Source organism: Rhinolophus hipposideros, assembly GCF_964194185.1.
Source record: "Rhinolophus hipposideros genome assembly, chromosome: 19".
NCBI lineage: Eukaryota > Metazoa > Chordata > Mammalia > Chiroptera > Rhinolophidae > Rhinolophus > Rhinolophus hipposideros.
This window is the reverse complement of record NC_138065.1, coordinates 39,245,239-39,265,130: the sequence shown is the minus strand read 5'-3', so window position 1 is coordinate 39,265,130 and position 19,892 is coordinate 39,245,239. Positions and strand designations below refer to the sequence as shown.

At 34.0% G+C, this 19,892-nt stretch overlaps 1 protein-coding gene across 2 annotated transcripts in view; it reads left to right on the top strand.

The window, feature by feature from the left end:
- The window catches only part of PLA2G4A (phospholipase A2 group IVA), a 343,561-nt gene that overhangs the window by 219,926 nt on the left and 103,743 nt on the right, over positions 1–19,892 (top strand). For both annotated transcript variants that reach the window (XM_081026434.1, XM_081026433.1), the window contains one exon: positions 8,044–8,146. In XM_081026434.1, the coding sequence (XP_080882560.1) occupies positions 8,114–8,146 (33 nt within the window). In that variant the 5' untranslated portion in view covers positions 8,044–8,113. The remainder of the gene's footprint in view (positions 1–8,043; positions 8,147–19,892) is intronic.

The following is a 19,892-nucleotide window of genomic DNA, read 5'->3' as shown; positions in this document are numbered from 1 at the left end:
TTATGAGCATTCATGACAGTGATTGTGCAACCTGGTTTCAATAAGATTTCCAGGACAGAGTTCATTGTGGAGAGAAACACATTTTCCTAGTTTAATGTGGCTAGCTTGACAGAAATGCTGTAATTCCACAGAAACCTGAAATATCTATGTTTACTGTTAACAATTTAGGGCAGGAAAAAGATGAAAGGGTTCCTGTTCATAACGAGAATTGAAAATGCCGTCACTGTAGGACAATAATGACCAATAATTATCCTGAAGACAGTGAACCTTATCCACTGATTTTCCCATATAACTATTTTGTTACTTCTTTCAAACATAACTTTGGAAAGAAGATTGTACATATAAATTAGATCTATCCACATGTATCAGACTTTTTAAACAACTTATTTATTTTGAAATAATTTAAAATAAGAAATTACAAAAATATTATAGAGTGTTCCCATATAACTTTACCCAGGCTTCCCCATGTAATATCTTACATACCCATAGTATATTACTAAAACCAGAAAACTGACATTGGTATAATAAATGCTATTAACTAAACTGCAGACCTTACTTGGATTTCATTAGTCTTTTGTATGTATAGATTTTAGCCAGTCTAACAACCTCTTGTCTTTTGATTGGAATATTGAATCTGATCACATTTAATGTTATTATTTTATGGTTAGATTTCCATCTGCCATTTTACTTTCTTTTTTCTATATGTCTCATTTCTTTTTTGTTCCTCTGTTCCTTGTTTTAAGTAGATATTTTCTAGTGGACCGTTTTCGATCCTTTGTTGTTGTTTTAACTATATGTTTCAGTGATTTTCTTAGTGGTTGCTCTAATAATTATTTCTAGAGGAATCTTAATTTTTTATAATCTACTTTATATCAATAAATATAGAAATGGTGCTCTAATACAGTTCCAATCCATCCACACTCCTTTATGTTGTTGTCATATACGAGGTTGGACAATTAAGTTCACAAACTCATCCTAGAAAAAGTGCTCATCCTAGAAAAAGTACCTCATTGCTGAATATCACTATGGTCAACTTTGAAGTACTCCACTTGGGAAGCTATCTATGAACTGAAGCCAGCGCCTAATTCACCCGTCAAAGCAATTTTGGAACTCTTTTTCTGGAATGGCCATCAGAGCTCTCATCCTATTACCCTTGATGTCCTGAATGTCATCAAATCCTTTCAATATTTCCTTTATATTTGGGTAAAGAAAGAAGTCATTGGGGGCCAGATGAGGTGAGTAGAGAGGGTGTTCCAATACAGTTATTTGTTTACTGGCTAAAAACTTCCTCACAGACAGTACCTGTGAGCTGGTGCATTGTTGTGATGCAAGAGCCATGAATTGTTGGCGAAAATTCAGGTCATCTAACTTTTTCACACAGCCTTTTCAGAAATTCCTAATAGTAAACTTGGTTAACTGTTTGTCCAGTTGGTACAAATTCATAATGAATAATTCTTCTGATATCGAAAAAATGGTTAGCACCATCGGTGCAACAAGTTGGCGAACTTAATTGTCACACCTTGTATATTGTCTATATGTTATAAATCATAATACCGTATTATAATTTATTGATTTATACATCTTTCTAAAAGAAGCTTAGAGAAGAAAAAGGAAAAACTGTATTTATGGATTCCTTTATTTTGATCTGCATATTTACTGTTTCTGGTACTGTTTATTTCTTTCTGTGGATTCAATTACCATCTGATATTATTTCCTTATTTCATTTTAGCTCCATTCCCTCCCCCCTCTGTTGTACTATTATTTTCACATATATTACATCTTTAAATAAGCCCATTGATACAATTTTATAATTATTATTTTACGTTGTTGACTTTTAAATCAATTAAGAGAAGAAAAGAGAAAAAAATATATATTTATACCATCTTTTAAAATTGTCTATTTACTTACTTTTTAAAGTACTATTTCCTTATGTGGATTTGAGTTACTGTCTTGGTATAACTTCCTTTCAGCCTGAACATTCTTCATTATTTCTTATAATGCTTGTCACCTGGCAAAAATTTTGTCAGTTTTTATTGATGTGAAAATATGTTTATTTTTCCTTCTTTTTTGAAGGATAGTTTTTTTGTTTTGTTTTGTTTGGCTATAGTATTCTCAGTTGGTAGTTTTGTTCTTTCAGCACTTTATATATGTGATCCCACTGCCTAAGTCTCCATTTTTCTGATGAAAAATCATCCATTAATCTTATTTTGGTTACTTTTCACATGATGAACCTTTTTTTCTTGCTATTACCAGGATTTTGTTTTTTATTGGATTATCAAGAAAATGTATCTAGGCTTGAATCTCTTTGTATTTATCTCGCTTGGAATTGGTTGAGCTTTTTGCAGGTTTTTAATCACATTTGGGGAAATTTTACCCACTATTTCTTCAAATATTTTTTTCTTTCCTTTCTTCTCTCTCCTCTGAGATTCCCATTGCATGTACATTAGTATAATCAATTAGTCAATATTGTCCCCCAGTCTTTTAAGGTGTTCCTTTCTTTTCATTATTTTTATTTTTATTTCTGTTCTTCAGATAATCTCTATTAATGCAACTTTAAATTTACTGATGCTTCTGCCAGCTCAAATCTACCATTGATTCTCTTTCATGAATTTTTCGTTTTAATTGTGTTTCAACTCCAGAGTTCCCATTCGGTTCTATTTTTCTAATGTCTATAATCTCTTCATTGCTATTCTCTATTTGATATGTTATTGTGTCATGCTTTCCTTTCATTCTTTAAGCATTATTTCCTTTTGTTCTATGAACATATGTATAACAGATTTTTTGAAATATTTGTCTGCCAGATTTATAATCTGAAGTCCCTCCAAGATAGTCATTATTGACTGTTTTTTTTTCTTGTGTGTGACTCACATTTTCCTGGTTTCTTTTTGTTGTTCTCATTGTTTCGGGTTTGCTTGTTTGTTTTTGACTGATGAAAATTGTAGACTTTAGATTATATATTGTAGCAACTCTGGATTCTGACCGTCTTCATAGGGAGGTTACTGTTGCTCTCTGTTTGTTTTAATGACTTTCCTCACCTCATTCTATGGAGTCTTTCCCTATAACGTTCAGCCTCTGATGTGCCATGTCAGTTTTTACTTTTCACTGTAGTTTTATTTTTAAGCCTGGGTTAGTTTTATTTTTAAGACTGGTTAAATAGTTGTCTCTGGGTTAGCCAGCCAGTGATTGGCCAAAGGTTTGCTTGAACGTTTGAGCAAGTAAATCTTCAACCTTTGTTGATTAATCTGCATGTGGCCTGGAGAATGCTTTCAAAGTACAGGGAATTTACAAGTCCTCCCCGGCTTTTATTTTCTCCATTCACAAAGCCACATTTTGTGAGTATCTTGCTAAAGTCCTCTGCTTTCTTCTTATGGTACAGTCTTGCATATACACAGAGTCTTCCACACCACCAAGAATAAGTTGGTCTCAGCAAGGCTCTCCCTGCTAGTCTCCTTCTCCAGATCTTATTATATTTCTGGCTGGTCTGCTGTTTTGTTGCTTGCCCCAACCAGCATGGATCCCATGTTAGTATTAAACTTTCCTAATAGTTGGCTACTGCATCTCTATTGTTTTTGACAATATTCCCGGGCATAGAATTGTCCATGCTTTCTTCCAAATACAGTTATCTGCCCTCCCCTCTGTCTCCCCCCGCCTCCATGTTCACATGCTCCTCAGGGCTACTCTCTGCCTTTCCAGATAGAACTTCCATGCTGTGGAACAGGGGTTGTGGTGTATATGAGCAGCCCCTTGCTAAAAATGTCACAGACTCCCACTGTTCTTACTGAAATTTAGCAGATTAAAAAAAAAACGCTTTTCATGTGTTGCATGTCTTTTGGTCAGTTTCCAGAATGGTTGTTTGTGGTAACTCTAACCACTTTTATTAGTGCTTTTTGGGGAGAGGACTTCCCAAGTTTCTCATTCTGTCATTTTCGAAGTTGATTTACGTATTTATTGAACTTTAAAGTGGAAGCCTTGGTCAAGATCCTAAGATATAAGACCTAAGATACCAAATACTAAAATGAGTTGTGATACAGCCTGCTCCTTTACATTTTGAAGAAAGCAGGTGGATGAGAACATTATTTTACTCTAAAACCCCATCCATACTTCACAAGCATTAAAGGATTGGAATAGTAGAGATGTGGGAAGGACTTTGGAAGTGGTTTTGTTGTTGTTATTGTTGTTTGTTTACTTGTTTTAGAGACACTGCTTGGGATAGAAATTCTCTTCCCTCAGTGAATAGATCTGGGAGGAATATACCTCTTAACAACCAATCAAGAGAGAGACCTTTACAGAGATCAATCAGAAAGTTTATCAGAGGGTTAAATATTTGTGTCCTGCAGTAGGTTCGTGTCTAGTCATGGTTGAGATATGTACCGGGATACAGATAGCAGAATAGAGTGTTTCATTTAGGAAGTAATTGCATTCTCAGAATTTGTTGGAAAAAAGGATACACTTATGAGTATTCGCCATGGACTAAAGAGAACCTTTTAGTCTTAAATCCTATAGAAGGTGTTTGCTTGGTAGAGTGAAAAAAAACTCAGAATAAGACCTGTGGAAGTGGACTGCAGGATGCATTGGGGCTGTGAAAGAAAGCACAAGACCCCAGCTAAAAGACAGATGTGTTGATACACTTCAGAGAATACAGGGACGAGATCTCAGAAGAATCCACAAAAGCATCCATGAGAGAAAGAATCAGCTTTAATATGTACCAGGCCCAGAGATGACAAAGCTAGCTTATAATGGTACCATGAAGTAATAACTTTTTCCGCCTTTATCTCTCTCCCTTCAACCTTCTCCAACCATGTGGGGTTAAGAATCAAGCTATAAAGTTTGGAAGGCAGCTGAGGAGGAGAGGAGATGTCAATGACCTCACCCTTCCCTATAGGTTAAGCTTGGGGAGCAGAAAAACTTCAACTCTAAATCAAGTTCAATTTTGGGTGAAAACATGGGCCCAGCATTTTAATTTCTGAATTACTTTAATATATATTCATATATTTATATATTATATTAATATCACATATATTAATATCTTATATTACTATTACATACACATACCTATATATGTATATGTATAATTGTTAACAGAAAAGTTCTGAGGCTGACTAGGTTTCATCAAGATAGGAAATGAACCAGTCCTGAATGGATTTAAAAAACAAAAGAGAGTTGCAGTAGGATTCAATGCCATGAGCCATGTTTGTTTTTAACCTAAGTAGTTTCTAACCTGATAGGCCTGGGCAGTCAGCTATCTTAAGTGTATTTCCTGCTTTGGGCTTTCATATTGGGGGAGCATCCAGCCAGCTCTAGCTGCAAGATACAGTAATTACAATAGTTAGGTGGTGAACACACTGGTTATGAATGGAGTTGCTAGAAAATGAGAAGAGGAAATAAATGAGAAGAGGAAATAAAGTTGTTGACACAAACTTTGGGTGCCAGCAACGTATCTAAATATTTTGAGTACTAGTCTCACTCTTTTTGGAATTTCACTTTTTCTGCTTTTTTATATTTTTAATTAGAGATTGGTATTTAGTATGCGTTGACATTCAGAATAGTTAGGAATGAATAAGAGGGACATCAAAATGCCATGCCAGTACTATTCCTTCATGCATAAACCTGGCATTGAATAATATTTATCCATCTATCCATCCATCCAACAAATATCTGTCCTGAGGCTACTCTATTTTAGGCACTGTGCTAGGCACTAAGGATAACTCTATGAACAAGATAAATATGGTATAAACAAGATAAATATGCATCCTTAGTTCTCTCAGGAGAGGCAGACAATGTATACGTGGAATGGAAGGCTTGAAGGAGAATTGCAAGGTTCACATGGAACCATTAACAGGCAGACCACCCATACTCTGAAGTCATGGAAGGATTCTCTGGGGAAGTGACATTGAAGCTGAGTCCTGAAGCATAGGTGAGCTTCATCTAGGTGAACAGTAGTTGCCTACAAGGCCCTATATGATCTGCCTCCACCTGTATTTCCAATGTCATCCTAAGCCACCTTTGCTTTTGCTGACCATTTGCCAGTCACTCCTCTGCTCTCAATTCCTCAAAAGGCCTGTCTAGAACACTATATTCTAAACCCACTCCCTCCCCGCCCTCTATGGTTAGTTCCTTTCCAGACCTCCAGCCTCAGGTTATTCTCCTGTTCTGCTTTTTGCTTGTTTCCATCATTGTATACATCTTTATTTCTAACAGTTTCATTCATTGGTGGTTTCTTATAAAACTAAGCAGTTTTATCATATAATTTAATAGCAATTGTGCTTCTTGATATTTACCTAAAGGAGTTGAATACTATTTCCACACACAAAGTTGCACATAGATGTTTATAGCAGCTTCATTCACAATTGCCAACATTTTGTAGCAACCAAGATGTCCTTTAGTAGGTGAAAGGATAAATAAACTGTGGTCCATCCAGACAATGGAATATATTACTCACTGATAAAAAGAAATGAGCTATCAAGCCATGACAGGACATAGAGATAACTTAAATGCATATTATTAAGGGAAAGGAGACAATCTGAAAAGGCCACATACATACAGTATGATTCCAACTCTATGACATTCTGGAAAAGACGAAACTACAGACACAGTAGAGGATAGGTGGCTGTCAGAAATGGGAGGGCAGAGAGGGATGAATCGGCAGAACACAGAGGATATTTAGGGCAGTGAAAATACTTTTATGATACTTTAATTATGGATACATGCCATTATAAATTTGTCAAAACTCATAGAATGTACACCATCAAGTGTGAACCCTAATGTAAACTATGGACTTCAATGATTATGTGTACATATAGATTCATCAATTGTAACAAATGCACCACTCTGGTGAAGGTGTTGATAGTGGGGGAGGGTGTGCACATGTCGGGGAAGGGGGTATATGGGAAATCTCTGTACCTTCCTCTCAATTTTGCTGTGAACCTAAAACTGCTGTAAAAAATAAACTCTTTAAATATAATAAATAAATACTATTGTTTTGCTTGAAAAATAATATGAAGGAAGTGAGTTTAAAAACTCAAGGGCATGAGATCCCATTTACATAAAAAAAATTCAAGTTCCCGCTTTTCCTTTATACTCTAAACATATGGATATGCACTGAAATAGTCTGTAAGGATACACATCAAAATAAAAAATGTGATTACACTTTATTCTTCACCCACTTCAATAGTTCATGTTTGTGACAATGAGCATGTGATGTCTAAAAAGAAAGAACAGTTTAAAACTTTAAAGCAAATTTTATTTATTTTGAAATTAAAACGTATCTTAGAATTTACGTATTAAACATAAATAATAAAGGTATTTGAAAAGATGTTCCTAATTAGTTGTGACTTATAGAATGCTAAAATATAAGTATGTGTTGTTTTATAAAGTTGCAAGGAAAAAGTCTATCATGGAAGAGGAAGGATGCTAATTGAATAGTTTTTTATTTGATTTTAATAATTTAAAATAATTGTGGAAGAAAAAAGCAAAGTATAGAGAGTATTTTTCCATTAAAACATTTCTTATTTAACTGCATCTAAATTAAACTGGTACCTTAGAATGAACAAACATTTCTTTTAAAACGGCACTAAAGTTGAAATTCAACATGAATATCTTTTCAAAATTCTCAACAAATAGCTACAGTGAAAAATATTCCTTTCTTCTTGTGAATTTGTATAATACTGACCCAATTGAGACAACAAACAATGGCTTGTGGCTTTTTCATTATAAACGGTACAAAAATAATTTTAATTTTCCGTAATTTCAGTGACTTTCTCATAAAACACTTGGCAAATGCAAAAATAATTCCTGGAGTTTCTTAATAATTATTCACAGAATAAATTTGAACAAATAAATATGGAAATTAAACAGTACTATCAAAATATGTTTATCATTTCCCTTCTTTCTATGTGGAAAGCCACTCATATAAACAGTTAGGGAATTCAGTCTATCTGGTCCCCTTGGGTAAACTCTTACTTCCTAAGGTTCATACCCATCATCATTGAAATCTTGGAACTACATCAAGAGGAAGCTTAACAATAACGATTGTTTATTTTGTAGGTTTTAAAGAAGATCCAGTGCCAGAGAAGACCTTTGAAGTGTGAAGAGATTTCCTGTAATTGAAACCAAAATGTCATTTATAGATCCTTATCAGCACATTATAGTAAGTCATTTACTGTTTATATATCCTTTCTGGGAGGGAAACTGGTATGAGTATACTTCTGGGCATGAATATTGCTGGTTTTGTTTGTAAAGTAAAACTTTAGGACATACCCTGGATTTTTTTCTGAAACTTGTGTGAACTTAATGTTGTATAAATAGACTACTATACATAATAAAATTGACTCATTTCTTCTTTCTATCACTGTAAGTTTCCAGAAAAAGAGGTACCTAGAAGGGCAGAAAAAAGTACCAAAACATCTGTAACAGCAATGTACTTTCAAGGAACAATAAAAAATGCAGTTATCACTTAGCAATTATCAGACTGCGTAAGTTATACATTTCACATGAATTGGTAGAGAGAAGACAAAAGAACTGTTGAGTTGAGGGTTATATTTTGGTATGCATTTCCAGGATAATTAATTCTGTAAACTTTCCCTTAGTTAGATGCATTTAAACATACTTTTCTATGGGTGGTTAATTTTTACTAAAGAGTTGAGTAATTGAAATTTTAGTGTGTAATTTTCCAAACTCCACTGGAAGTATACATTCTCTCTTCTGATCAAAACAAAACAAAAAGAAGAAATTTCTTTGCTGAATTTAACACTTGAGACTCAGTTAGGTTTACATGGACTAGAAATAGTTTTTATGGATATTAAGGAATAATCCACAATCTCATTTTTACTTAAAATGAAACAGTGTTCTTTAACCCCACAACCCTCTCTGGCTACTTCCTCTTTCTTTCCCTGCCTGGATAGCAAGGATTAATGAGTTACAATTCTTTGTAGTGCCTTCTTTCCCTCCATTCACAACTTGATCACTGAAAACTGGACTCCGCTCTTCCACCTCATGGAAAAGTCTCATTAAGGGCCTCTTTGGTGTTGAACCCAGTAGACACTTTAGTTCCCCCACCCCCCTTCTGCTGGTCATCCCCCTCTTCTTGAAACTCTCCTCAATTTTCTCTGGTTCTATTTCAGATTTCTCTGGTTTAATTTCTTGTTTTCTTGATGTTGATTCCTTCTCAGTTTTCTTTGAAAGCTTTTCTTTCTGTTTGACTTTTTAAAACTGAGGTATTACATATATACAGTGAATAAATCTTAACTGGTTCAGCTTGATGGATTTTAACATATGTATTCCACACATGAAGCCATCATCCAGGTAAACATAATACAACATTATAAGTACCCCAGAAGAGTTTCTCATGTCCCTTTCAATCAGTAAACTCCACAAAGGTAACCAATATTTGACTTCTATTACTATGGATAAGTTTTGCTGTTCTTGACCTTCATATGGATATCTGAATTCAACTTTATATCTGTGAGGTTCATTCATGTCGTGAGTAGCAGAATTTCACACTTCTACATTGCCATGTAGTATTTCATTACCTGGATATACCACAAACTATCTGGTCCACCGATAACCATCAGCTCCTCAGTGAATGGCAATGGTACCTTTGCTGTAAATGAGGTAGCCAAATATGTGTGGCTTGATTTCTATTCTGTTCTATTAGTTTATCAGTCTTTGTTTGCCCCAGTACCAATCTATCTTAATTTCTGTAACTTTGGAATGTGTCTTTACATATGGTAATATAAATCCTCCAACTTTTTCCTCTTTAAGATTGTCTTGGCTATTTTCAGTCCTCTACATTTCCATATAAATTTTGGAATCAATTTTTCAATTTGCATGTACACACGCACAGACACACACACACACACACACACACACACACACACACACACAGCTACTGTGGATTAATTAGAAAAGAGATGGCGTGATAATAATATTGAATCTTCCAATCCATTAGCAACCTATGAATCTAATCCACAAAAAATCTTATTTAGAATATATTTTACTCTTTCAGTTGTGTATTGTTTTCAGTAAGAATTTTGTTTTTAAATGTATTTCTTGATAGTTGATGTTTGTCATTGTAAAGGTAATTATAAATTTCATTTTCCAATCAGTTATTGCATTTATTTGGAAATAGAATTGATTTTTTTGGAGATCCAATGAATTTATTAAATTTCTTTGTAATTATTGTTGTTTGTGGATTCTTTTGGATTTTCAACTTACACATTCCTGTTATCTATGAATAATTCCAGTTTTCCTTTTTCCTTTTTAATCTTTAAATCTTTATTTATGTTTGTAAGCTTTACTGATCACTGACCACCTACTTTAGGTATAGCTCCTAAGTTTAGATATGTCATATTTTCATAACTGTTTGATTAAAAATATTTTCTAACTTATATGATGATTTAATCATTCTTTGACACGTGAGTTACTTAGATTTGTGTTTCTTAATTTTCTGACATTGGGTCATTTTTAAAGTTTTTTTTATTGATTTCTAATCTAATAACGCTATTCAGAGAACATACTCTGTGTGATTTTTTGTTGTTTGTAATATGTTTACACATGATTAGGGCCTACCACATTGTATATTCTGGGAAATGTTTGATAGACAACAATATATTTCATATTCAATTTTTAATGAACTTTGAAGATATGTTATTAGTGCACATAACTTCTGAAATGTATATATTTATGTTTAATTGATGTTTTATTGTTATGATAGGTCATTTTTTAAATCTGTAACAATGACTTTGCTTTACATTTTACCTTGTCTTTTATTAACATAACCCCTTCTAATTTCTTTGATTACTATATGTATGCTTTTATTTTCAATTTATATTTTCCTTTATATTTAAAGTGTTATTCTTATAAAAAGCATATAATCAGGGTTTAAAATAAGAAAAATTTGTTTTTTGAAATAATATCTTACTTTTCTTTCACATTTATGGTTTTCTTTAAATAAATTTAAACAATGGGGGTAGGTTCTTTTTCATATATATATATATATATGTGTATATATATATATTAAGTTTCTATATCTTATGTGCAGATTAATTTTTCTCATCCTACCACCTCAAGAGACATATGCAACAACCACATATCTGTATTATAGTTTTTTTACCTTCACCAGCATCAGAGTTGGATACACAACTAGTATTTCAATTTATAGCTCTGTTGAATGAAGAGATCCTAAGAGCTTTATATGTTTGTTCATTCTTCTTGTTCTTGCTGTGTGTGTATGGAAATAAATGTGTAAATTGTTTTAGTGACAAAATTCCCTGCTGTAGTTTTCACAGAAAAATATTTTTCAAAATATGTAAGTGAGCACACTCAATACAGAACAATTTTAGCAAAAAGAAAAGGTGAAGAAACTAAGCCAGCTAATTAGTAATGAACAGTGCCAGACAGGCCAACACAGTTTCAGCTGCCTCGAGGCACAGAAAATTGGACTCATTCGCACACCCATGATGCAGTCACATGTTGGAGAATCCTGTGGGCTAATGTAACATACAGCCAGCATGTTCTCTTGTTTCCAATGGTGCTGGCTTTTCAGAATGCGGTAGAAAATGGAGTGATAAATAACATGGCAGAATTCAGTTTCCATACGTCTAGAGTTCTTGTGAGGTAACTTCCAACATGAAGGATGTTTGTGTTTCCAGAGTTTACTAAAGTTCTTTTGGACCAGGTAGACATGAATTTTACAAGGATAGATCCAGTATAAAGTATTTATAAAAATTTCCATTTTTTTTACTCTGAAAATATGAATCACTTTCCTGGAGTTAAAAAAAATCCACACCTCTTCCTACCACCTATTAGCAACAGAAGGTCACTGCCCCACGTCCATAGAAAGTAAAAGTGTCTTCACATTAGAGACAGTCAACCACATAGATATGCCAGCATGACTGCCTCCTTTGAAAAATGTCATTGTAGGGTGACTGGAAATTTTACCAAAACAGTAAAAAAGATATTATTACAGTAACATAGGGGGAACAAAAATACTCGGTAAGTAATCAAAGAACTACTGTTCTCGTGGCAGTTCCCGTTTCCAGTTACATGCCCATGAGCACGTCTGAGTTTTAACTGCTTTGTATAGAAAACAGGGTATGACTAGTCCCTGCTGTGTCTGTTTCACAGGGCTTTGATGAATAATAAATGGCTATGTGTACAAAAGTATATTTTAGAAACGTAGTAAGGTAAGGTATTTCCAGGGAGCTTCAGAAGATGAGACACTGCTACTGGGAAATCCAAAAGAGAAAGATAACAAAACAACAATTACAAACATACAGCACTGTGCACAAACTAAGTTTTATGGCAAATAGTGAATCTTGGTGTGAGCACTAACAGATTCCAGAAAAGGAGGAAGAGAATGGTTAAGGGATAAGCTTCGAACCTTCCTCTGACTCTAGCCGTTCCCTGCAACAGCCTCGAACCTGAGGCAAAAGTACACACATTTAAAGTAATGTCCACATTTCTGCTTCTTGACCACAGAACCTAGATCAGACATCCCTAGAAGGTGTCACCAAGCTTACCTTTCAGTTCTTGAATTTCTATTTGGTTTTTTTAAAAAATCTTCTCCCCCACTTTTTAAAAATAGTTTCCAGTTCCATGTAGTCATACTTAGGTTTGACTTCCTTTTCCTAGAATGTTGTAACCGTAGGATGGCTGTTCCATGGGTAGATCTGTTTTTGCGCCTGTTGATTAATTGTGCTGGTTTGTCGTCTTGGTGTCATACCTTCTCATGTTCCTTATTATCTTTGATGTTGTTTCATTTTGTTGAACATGATCATGAAAAATTATCTGTAGAAATAATTCTTCAGAGAGAATTTTATTTGCTTCCATCAGGCTTCCAGGGAAGCTAGCATTCTGGGACAAATGTAATCCCAGCTTTAGGTTAGTTGTTTTCTGGGACCCTTGGATGACACTAAAATGAGCTGCCAGTATATGGAAGGCCTGTTCATACTTATTTCTATGGTGCAGTCTATGCAGTTTTTACCTTAAAACAAGGGGGTGGTTTACGAGGGTTCTTGTCTTTAGAAGGCTTGTCCTTATTCTGCAAGGTTGCTCTCCTCCTCTTTGAATCAGCCAATGACCCTGTGGCAAAACTGTACTCACCTCTATGGGTTTCTGTGTTCTCACTGATCTCTGATCTCTGACCTGGTAATTAAGGCCTTCCTATCTTGTTAGTTCTTTGTTGCTGTATTAGTCAGGGTTCTCCTGACAGAATCAATAAAAGATGATAGATAAATACATACATACGTACATGCATACACACATACATACACACATATATACATGTCTTAATTCATTAGGGCTAAAGACTGGGTAGCTTATAAACAACAGAAATTTATTGCTCACAGTTCTGGAGGCTTGGAAGTCCAAGATCAAGGCATTAGCATTTGGTAAAGGTCCTCATAGCATGGTTGCATTTGGTGAGGGGCCTTATCTTGGTTCATAGCCACTGCGTCCTCACGAGGTGGAAGGATCAAGGAATCTCTCTGGATTCTCTTTAATAAAGCACTAATCCATTAATGAAGGTTCCTTCCACCTCCCAAAGTTCCCATCTCCTAATACCGTCATCTTTGAGGGGTTAAGATTTCAACATATGAATTTGGGTGGGGGTGGGACACAAACCATTCAGACCATAGTAGATAGATAGATCTAGATATGGAGATTTGCCATGAAGAATTGTCTCACACAGCTATGAATGCTGAGAAGTCTCACCATCTGCCATTTGCATACTGGAGACCCAGGAAAGATGGGTGTAATTCAGTCCAACTCTGAAGGTTTGAGAACCTGTGGAGCTAACGGTGGAAATAGCAGTACAAGGTCAAGAGAAGATGAAATAAGATGCCTCGACTCAAACAGTGAGACAGGAAAAAAGGGGCAAATTCCTACTTTTGTTCTATTCAGGCACTTAACAGATAGAATGACGCCAACCCACATTGGAGAGGGCAATTTATTTTCTTGAGTTCGCGGATTCAAATGCTCATCTCATCTGGTAACAGTCTCACAGACACACCCAGAAATAATGTTTAATCAGGGCACTCAGGGCCAGTCAAATTGACAAATGAAATTTAAAAATCTCAGCTACTTGTAAGAAAATGCTGACTTATTTTGTAAAACCTTGTTTAGTTTTTATTTTGTGTGGGAAGTTTTAACCCAGATTATTTAATCTGTCATTACCACAAGTGGAATTTCCCAACCACTTTTTTTTAACTCTAAATCAGTAGTGCCCCTAGATAATCCCAAGAAAAGAGATAATCATCTCATCTTAAGTGATTTCCCCAGAAATAATCTTCAAAACTTGACATTCAGTATTGTCCTATGTGAAATTCTAATATTGGATCTGTATATGTACCAGGGAACCCTTGAGAAATCCTATGTAGTTGGTGATATTATAACTGCCATCTTACAAATGAGGAAACCAAGGCAGAAAACTGAGATGGAAAATATAAAGCATTTTATTGTCAATACCCTCTGACTGTGTCTGTCTTTTAGTTATGAATCTTTCACTTACCACTTAAAGAAGTTTTTAAGAAGCCCCTTAAAACGAGGATAAATTCTTGAAAATGACATTTGTAACTATATCTGTATTTCTAAGTATGTTGGATCTGCTAGACTTCACATTCTCATCTGAACATCATCAGTGCAAAGACATCTTAGATTTGGATGAGCATGCCATATCACGTATGTCAGTATTCTAAAACAAATAAATATTTCTGCCCCCCGAAGGGTCTTTGAGAATGTGTGAGGAAAACTTTTCAAGTACACAGGCTACTTCATGTGTTCTCATAAGCCCCTCCAGGAGGGTGAAGGTGTACCTACATGCCATACTCTTTAAGTCAGCCGTAATTAGTCCTAGAAGAGTGTAGATTTCTTTAGGGGTATTGAGGTAGGAAAAATGCTGATGTTCAAGTGTTTTGTGTGTGGTACTATGGCTACTTAATTACTATTGGACTAGAATCTTTATCAGTTAAAATCTAGGTGCTAAAATTTTGCATTATTTTTTCATTTTAGGTATCTTGAAGATAAACTGATGGTGAGCATGTCATGAAATGGGTAATTTAGACCCACACTGTCACCATCACATATTGTTATATTAGCTTCACTGCTAGAGTGAATCCTGATTAAAATAGGACTTAAAATCTTCTAACTTCATGAAAATTATCTTTAATTTAATTTTTAAGATATAGATATATCTATTATAATATAATATGTCATTACCATATTTCATATAAATGCTTATTATGTAAGTGGAAAGTGTCTTGTTCATGAAGGAGAAGAAACTCAAATCATAGTTCTGGTTATGATTTTTTTAGTGATGTCTGTTAGAGCTAACAAGTTCTGTTGCCAAAGTAGGTGTTTTGGACGTCAGGATTATTTGCATATAGCCAATTCATGACTGAAAATTCTTAAAGCAGGTTAGATAGCGTTGTAAATTGTAAATATACTATAAACTGAATACTTAAAAAAATGTGGGAGAATAGTAATACAATGCCAGTGCCTCTTAAATGTATTAATATTAGAATGAAACTCCACGCCAGGAAATGAAACCGAAAATAAGTATCTTATTTTAAAAAGTATCATGATTCTTGGATATCAATGCAGCAATTCTTTTCAAAACATTTCAGTGATCTGTTTGAAGTTTCTTGTTGCTGACTGATGATTACAATCTCTGGATTCAGTACTGAGATTCTGCTTTCTCATCATACTAATAATCTTAAATTTTAATCTGAGTTAAAATTAGGTAATGGAAGTTCAATAGAAGAAAAAAAACGTATTTGTGGGTAGAATCTACCTTCTCCTCCATCAGATTTGTTCTGTGATTGTTACTTTGGTTCTTTGGAACAGTAGAATTTTTAACAGATTAGGACAATCATCAAATTCATTTGGACAAATTGACTGGTAATTTTTTTCCAACATCCAATCATTTTAGTTACAGATGTCAATGTAATTCTCCAGAATGAATTTAATATATGTGCTGCCTAAGCGAGCACCAGAATGAATTTAATACAGTAGTTGTTTTCATAATTACTGGGTTATTGTAATTGTGAAAAAGAAAAAAGGTTATGATTTTTCACTATGGAAAAGATTATAGATGAAGAAAGACACTCAAAGTAAGGTAATCCAAGACCTGAAGGCAAGGCTTAATCTTGGTGACTAAGTCAGTATATTGAGCTTATATTTGACATCTAATTGAAATATGGCATCTCTTTTTGCCAAAGACCAAGTAATAGCCGTGTGCTGAGTCATTCGTTTCCACGGGGAACACCGGTTGTAGATTCAATAGTATCATTTCCTTTGACAACACCCCTGAGACATAACCAAAATTCTCCTATTTAAGTTGGAAGCTAGCCCTGTCTATACTAGTTTGCAATTTTATATGATATCGGCCCAGGAACATGGTAAGGGATTATAAAAAAAAAAAAAAAGAAAGAAACTTTGGATAATCATTGATTGAAAATGAACACATTTCTCCAAGAATTTGTACTTACTTTATAGATACTCTCTTATTAATCTTTACAGCTCTTAGAGAAAATAATTTGTAGGTGACCTGAAGATTTATGACGTTTCCAAAATTAACTTGTAAAAAACAAGAAAGTGGTTGATTTGCTCCTTATTTCCTGTATGCAAGTATTTCAATCACTATAGTTAAGGAGACAGAATTGAGGCTGATGGGAATAAAAGCAGATTAAAATAGAGAGCTGAATGATGGAGGAAATAACCCAATTCATAGACGGAGTATAGATCAATTACATATATAATAGACTAGATTGTAACTTTCTATACAGCTTTAATAAATGGAAACAGCCGTTTTCTACTATTAAAGGTATTGTTACTCTCTGTGCAAGTAAACAAATGTAGAAAGAGTACAGACATTGGAGACAGCCAGACTGTATTCCAATTCAAGTTTAACTTTTACTATTTATGAGATACTGGGAATCTCACTTCAATTATGTAAAAATATAATAATTACACCTACATTATAGGGTTTTGGGGAAAATTAAATGAGAATTTGTATCTAGTAGAATGTCCAACATGTGGTTTACACTCAGTGAATTCTTATAACAATATCTCTCTGTGTACATTATTAATAAACATTTGACATATGAACATGTTTGCAGCAATTTCAAAACTATATTAAATCATAGATAAGAATGTTGCTAATAATTTTCATGTTACAAGGGAGTTTTTTTGTTTTTTTTAATTGGGGAATATTGGGGAACAGTGTGTTTTTCCAGGACCCATCAGCTCCATGTCAAGTCACTGTTTTCAGTCTAGCTGTGGAGGGTGCAGCTCAGCTCCAAGTCAAGTTGTTTCCAATTTAGTTGTGGAGGGCGCAACTCACTGGCCCATGTGGGAATCGAACCAGGGACCTTGGTGTTATGAGCACCGTGCTCTAACCACTGAGCCGACTGGCTGCTGCAAGGGAGTTTTTTTTTTTTTTTTTTTTTTTGCAAGGGAGTTTTTTGATATTTGAAAATCCATGTGGTATTAGAAGTTCTAGGCTATGGAAAACACCATAAATGATTTGGGATGGTGTGCTATTATATATAATAATTATTATTGAGTTCTCTTTAGTGGAAAAAGCTAATCCCTAAATTGGGTTTCAAGAGCATCAACTTTTTTTTTTTTCATGTGAATGTTTAGCTGTTCCAGCACCATCTGTTGAGAAGACTATTTTTTCTCCAATGTATTGCCTTTGCTCCTTTGTCAATAATCAGTTGATTATATTTGTGCCAGTCTATTTCTGGGCTCTATTCCATTCAATTGATCTATTTGTCTATTCTTTAGTTTTGGCAGATTGTGTCTTTCAACAAATTGGTCCATTTAATCTACGTTATCATATTGTGGGCTTAGAGTTGTTCGTAGTATTCCTTTATTATCCTTTTAAATGTCCATAGGAACTGTAGTGAACTTCCCTCATTCATTTATAATATTTGTAATTTGTATTCTGTCTCTTTTTTTCTTATTTAGCCTGGCTAGAGGCTTACCGATTTTATTGATCTTTTCAAAGAACCAACTTTTGATTTTATTGATTTTTCTCTATTGATTTCTCATTTTCAATTTTATTTGTTTCAGCTCTAATTTTTGCTATCTTTCTTCTGCTTACTTTGGACTTAATTTGTCTTTTTTCTAGTTTCCTGAAGTGGACATTTAGATGATTGATTTCAGATCTTTCTTCTTTTCATTATTTGTGTTATATGCTATAAATTTTCCTTTAAGCATTACATGCATTCACCGCATCCCCCAAATTTTGATAAGTTGTTTCATTTTCATTTGGATCCACATATTTTAAAATTTCTCCTGAGATTTATTCTTTGACATGTGTGTTATTTAGAAGTGTATTATTTAATCTGTAAGTACTTTGTGATTTTTCAGCTATCATTCTGTTACTGATGTCTTGTTTATTTCGGTCCTAGAGTAGACATTGTATGATTGTTCCACGTGAGCTTGAGAAGAATGTGTATTCTGCCATTGTTAGACAAAGTAGTGTATAGATGGCAATTATATTTAGTTGATTGATAGTGTTGTTGAATTCATCTATATCCTTACTGACCTTCTGCCTGCTGGATCTGTCCGTTTCTGATCGAGGGGTGTTGAAGTCTCCAACTATGACACTGGATTCTCTTTATTTTTTGGTGGGGGGAGTACATATGATTTTCAGCTTTAGTATAAGGCCACACATTTTTTTTTTTAAGCATTCATGTTTCTTCATGATTGATAATTTTATTTATGTCGAATAAAACTTTGGCTACTTATAGCTCTTTTAAATATAGATGGCATTTATTTTTGATAATGAACTTGAATAAGATGTTATTTTGAAAGATTTTACATGCTTCTCTGCTTTTGTAAATAATATATGCTTGTCATTCGTGACTTCACCTCTTCTTGATGGTGGACATCTGGACATTATTACTCTGTTAATAGAATGATAGCTTCAGAAAGTGTCGAAGGCTGTATAACTTTTGACCCCACTAATGTTGGTCTCTATAAATTTATGTTTTTACATTTTTTTCTGCCTCTTTGCTTTTAGATTGTCTTACTCACTTCTCAGTATTTTCAATATCTTAGTTTCTTTTTAATCAATTGTGGACTTTTTAACCAGTTAAGTAAGTCAAAGTTAAGAAAGGTAGGAGTGAGTACCTTATAAACCTGGGCCTCTTCTAAGATTAAACAAAAATGTTTGAGCTTTAGATAAAGACTTGTAATCTTTTCAGTTGCTCAGAGAGCTATGTGAGTTCCTGTTTCCCCATTCTATTTTTTGTTTGCTTTTATCTTTAATTTTTTAATATTGCAATTACATTTGACATTCAATACGATATTAGTTTCAGATGTACAGCATAGTGGTTAGACATTTATATAATTTGTGAAGTGATTTCCCCCCATAAGTCATAACCTGGCACCATGCATAGTTATTACAGTATTTTTGACTACTCATTTATGTTTTTGTCGTTATTTTTTCCTTCTTTTGTGTGTGTGTATACTTTAATTTACTGTTGTAATTGCACATGATTTTCCTACTTTTGCCTTTTAACCTTTCTACTAGCTTTAGTGTTGGTAGATCTGCTATTTTTATTATTATGTGTTTGCCTTTGTCAGTGAAAATATTTTCTCTTCGTAATACTCTCTTATTTATATTATTTCTGTTCTTAAAGAAGTCCCTTTGACATTTCTCGTAATACTGATGAACCTCTTCAGCTTTTTCTGGTCTGGGATTCCCCATTCTGTTTTGTTGGAGAGAGTTATTTGGAAACTAATCTCTAATTAGGTGAAGTATTTAATAAAGTCTGGTAATATATATGATGTGCATGAAGCTGTTAGGCTAATTGAAACTTTTAACATTGTTGCGTATGGTTTATAATAAATGCATTAAATTTAACATAAGTAGTTTACCTCTG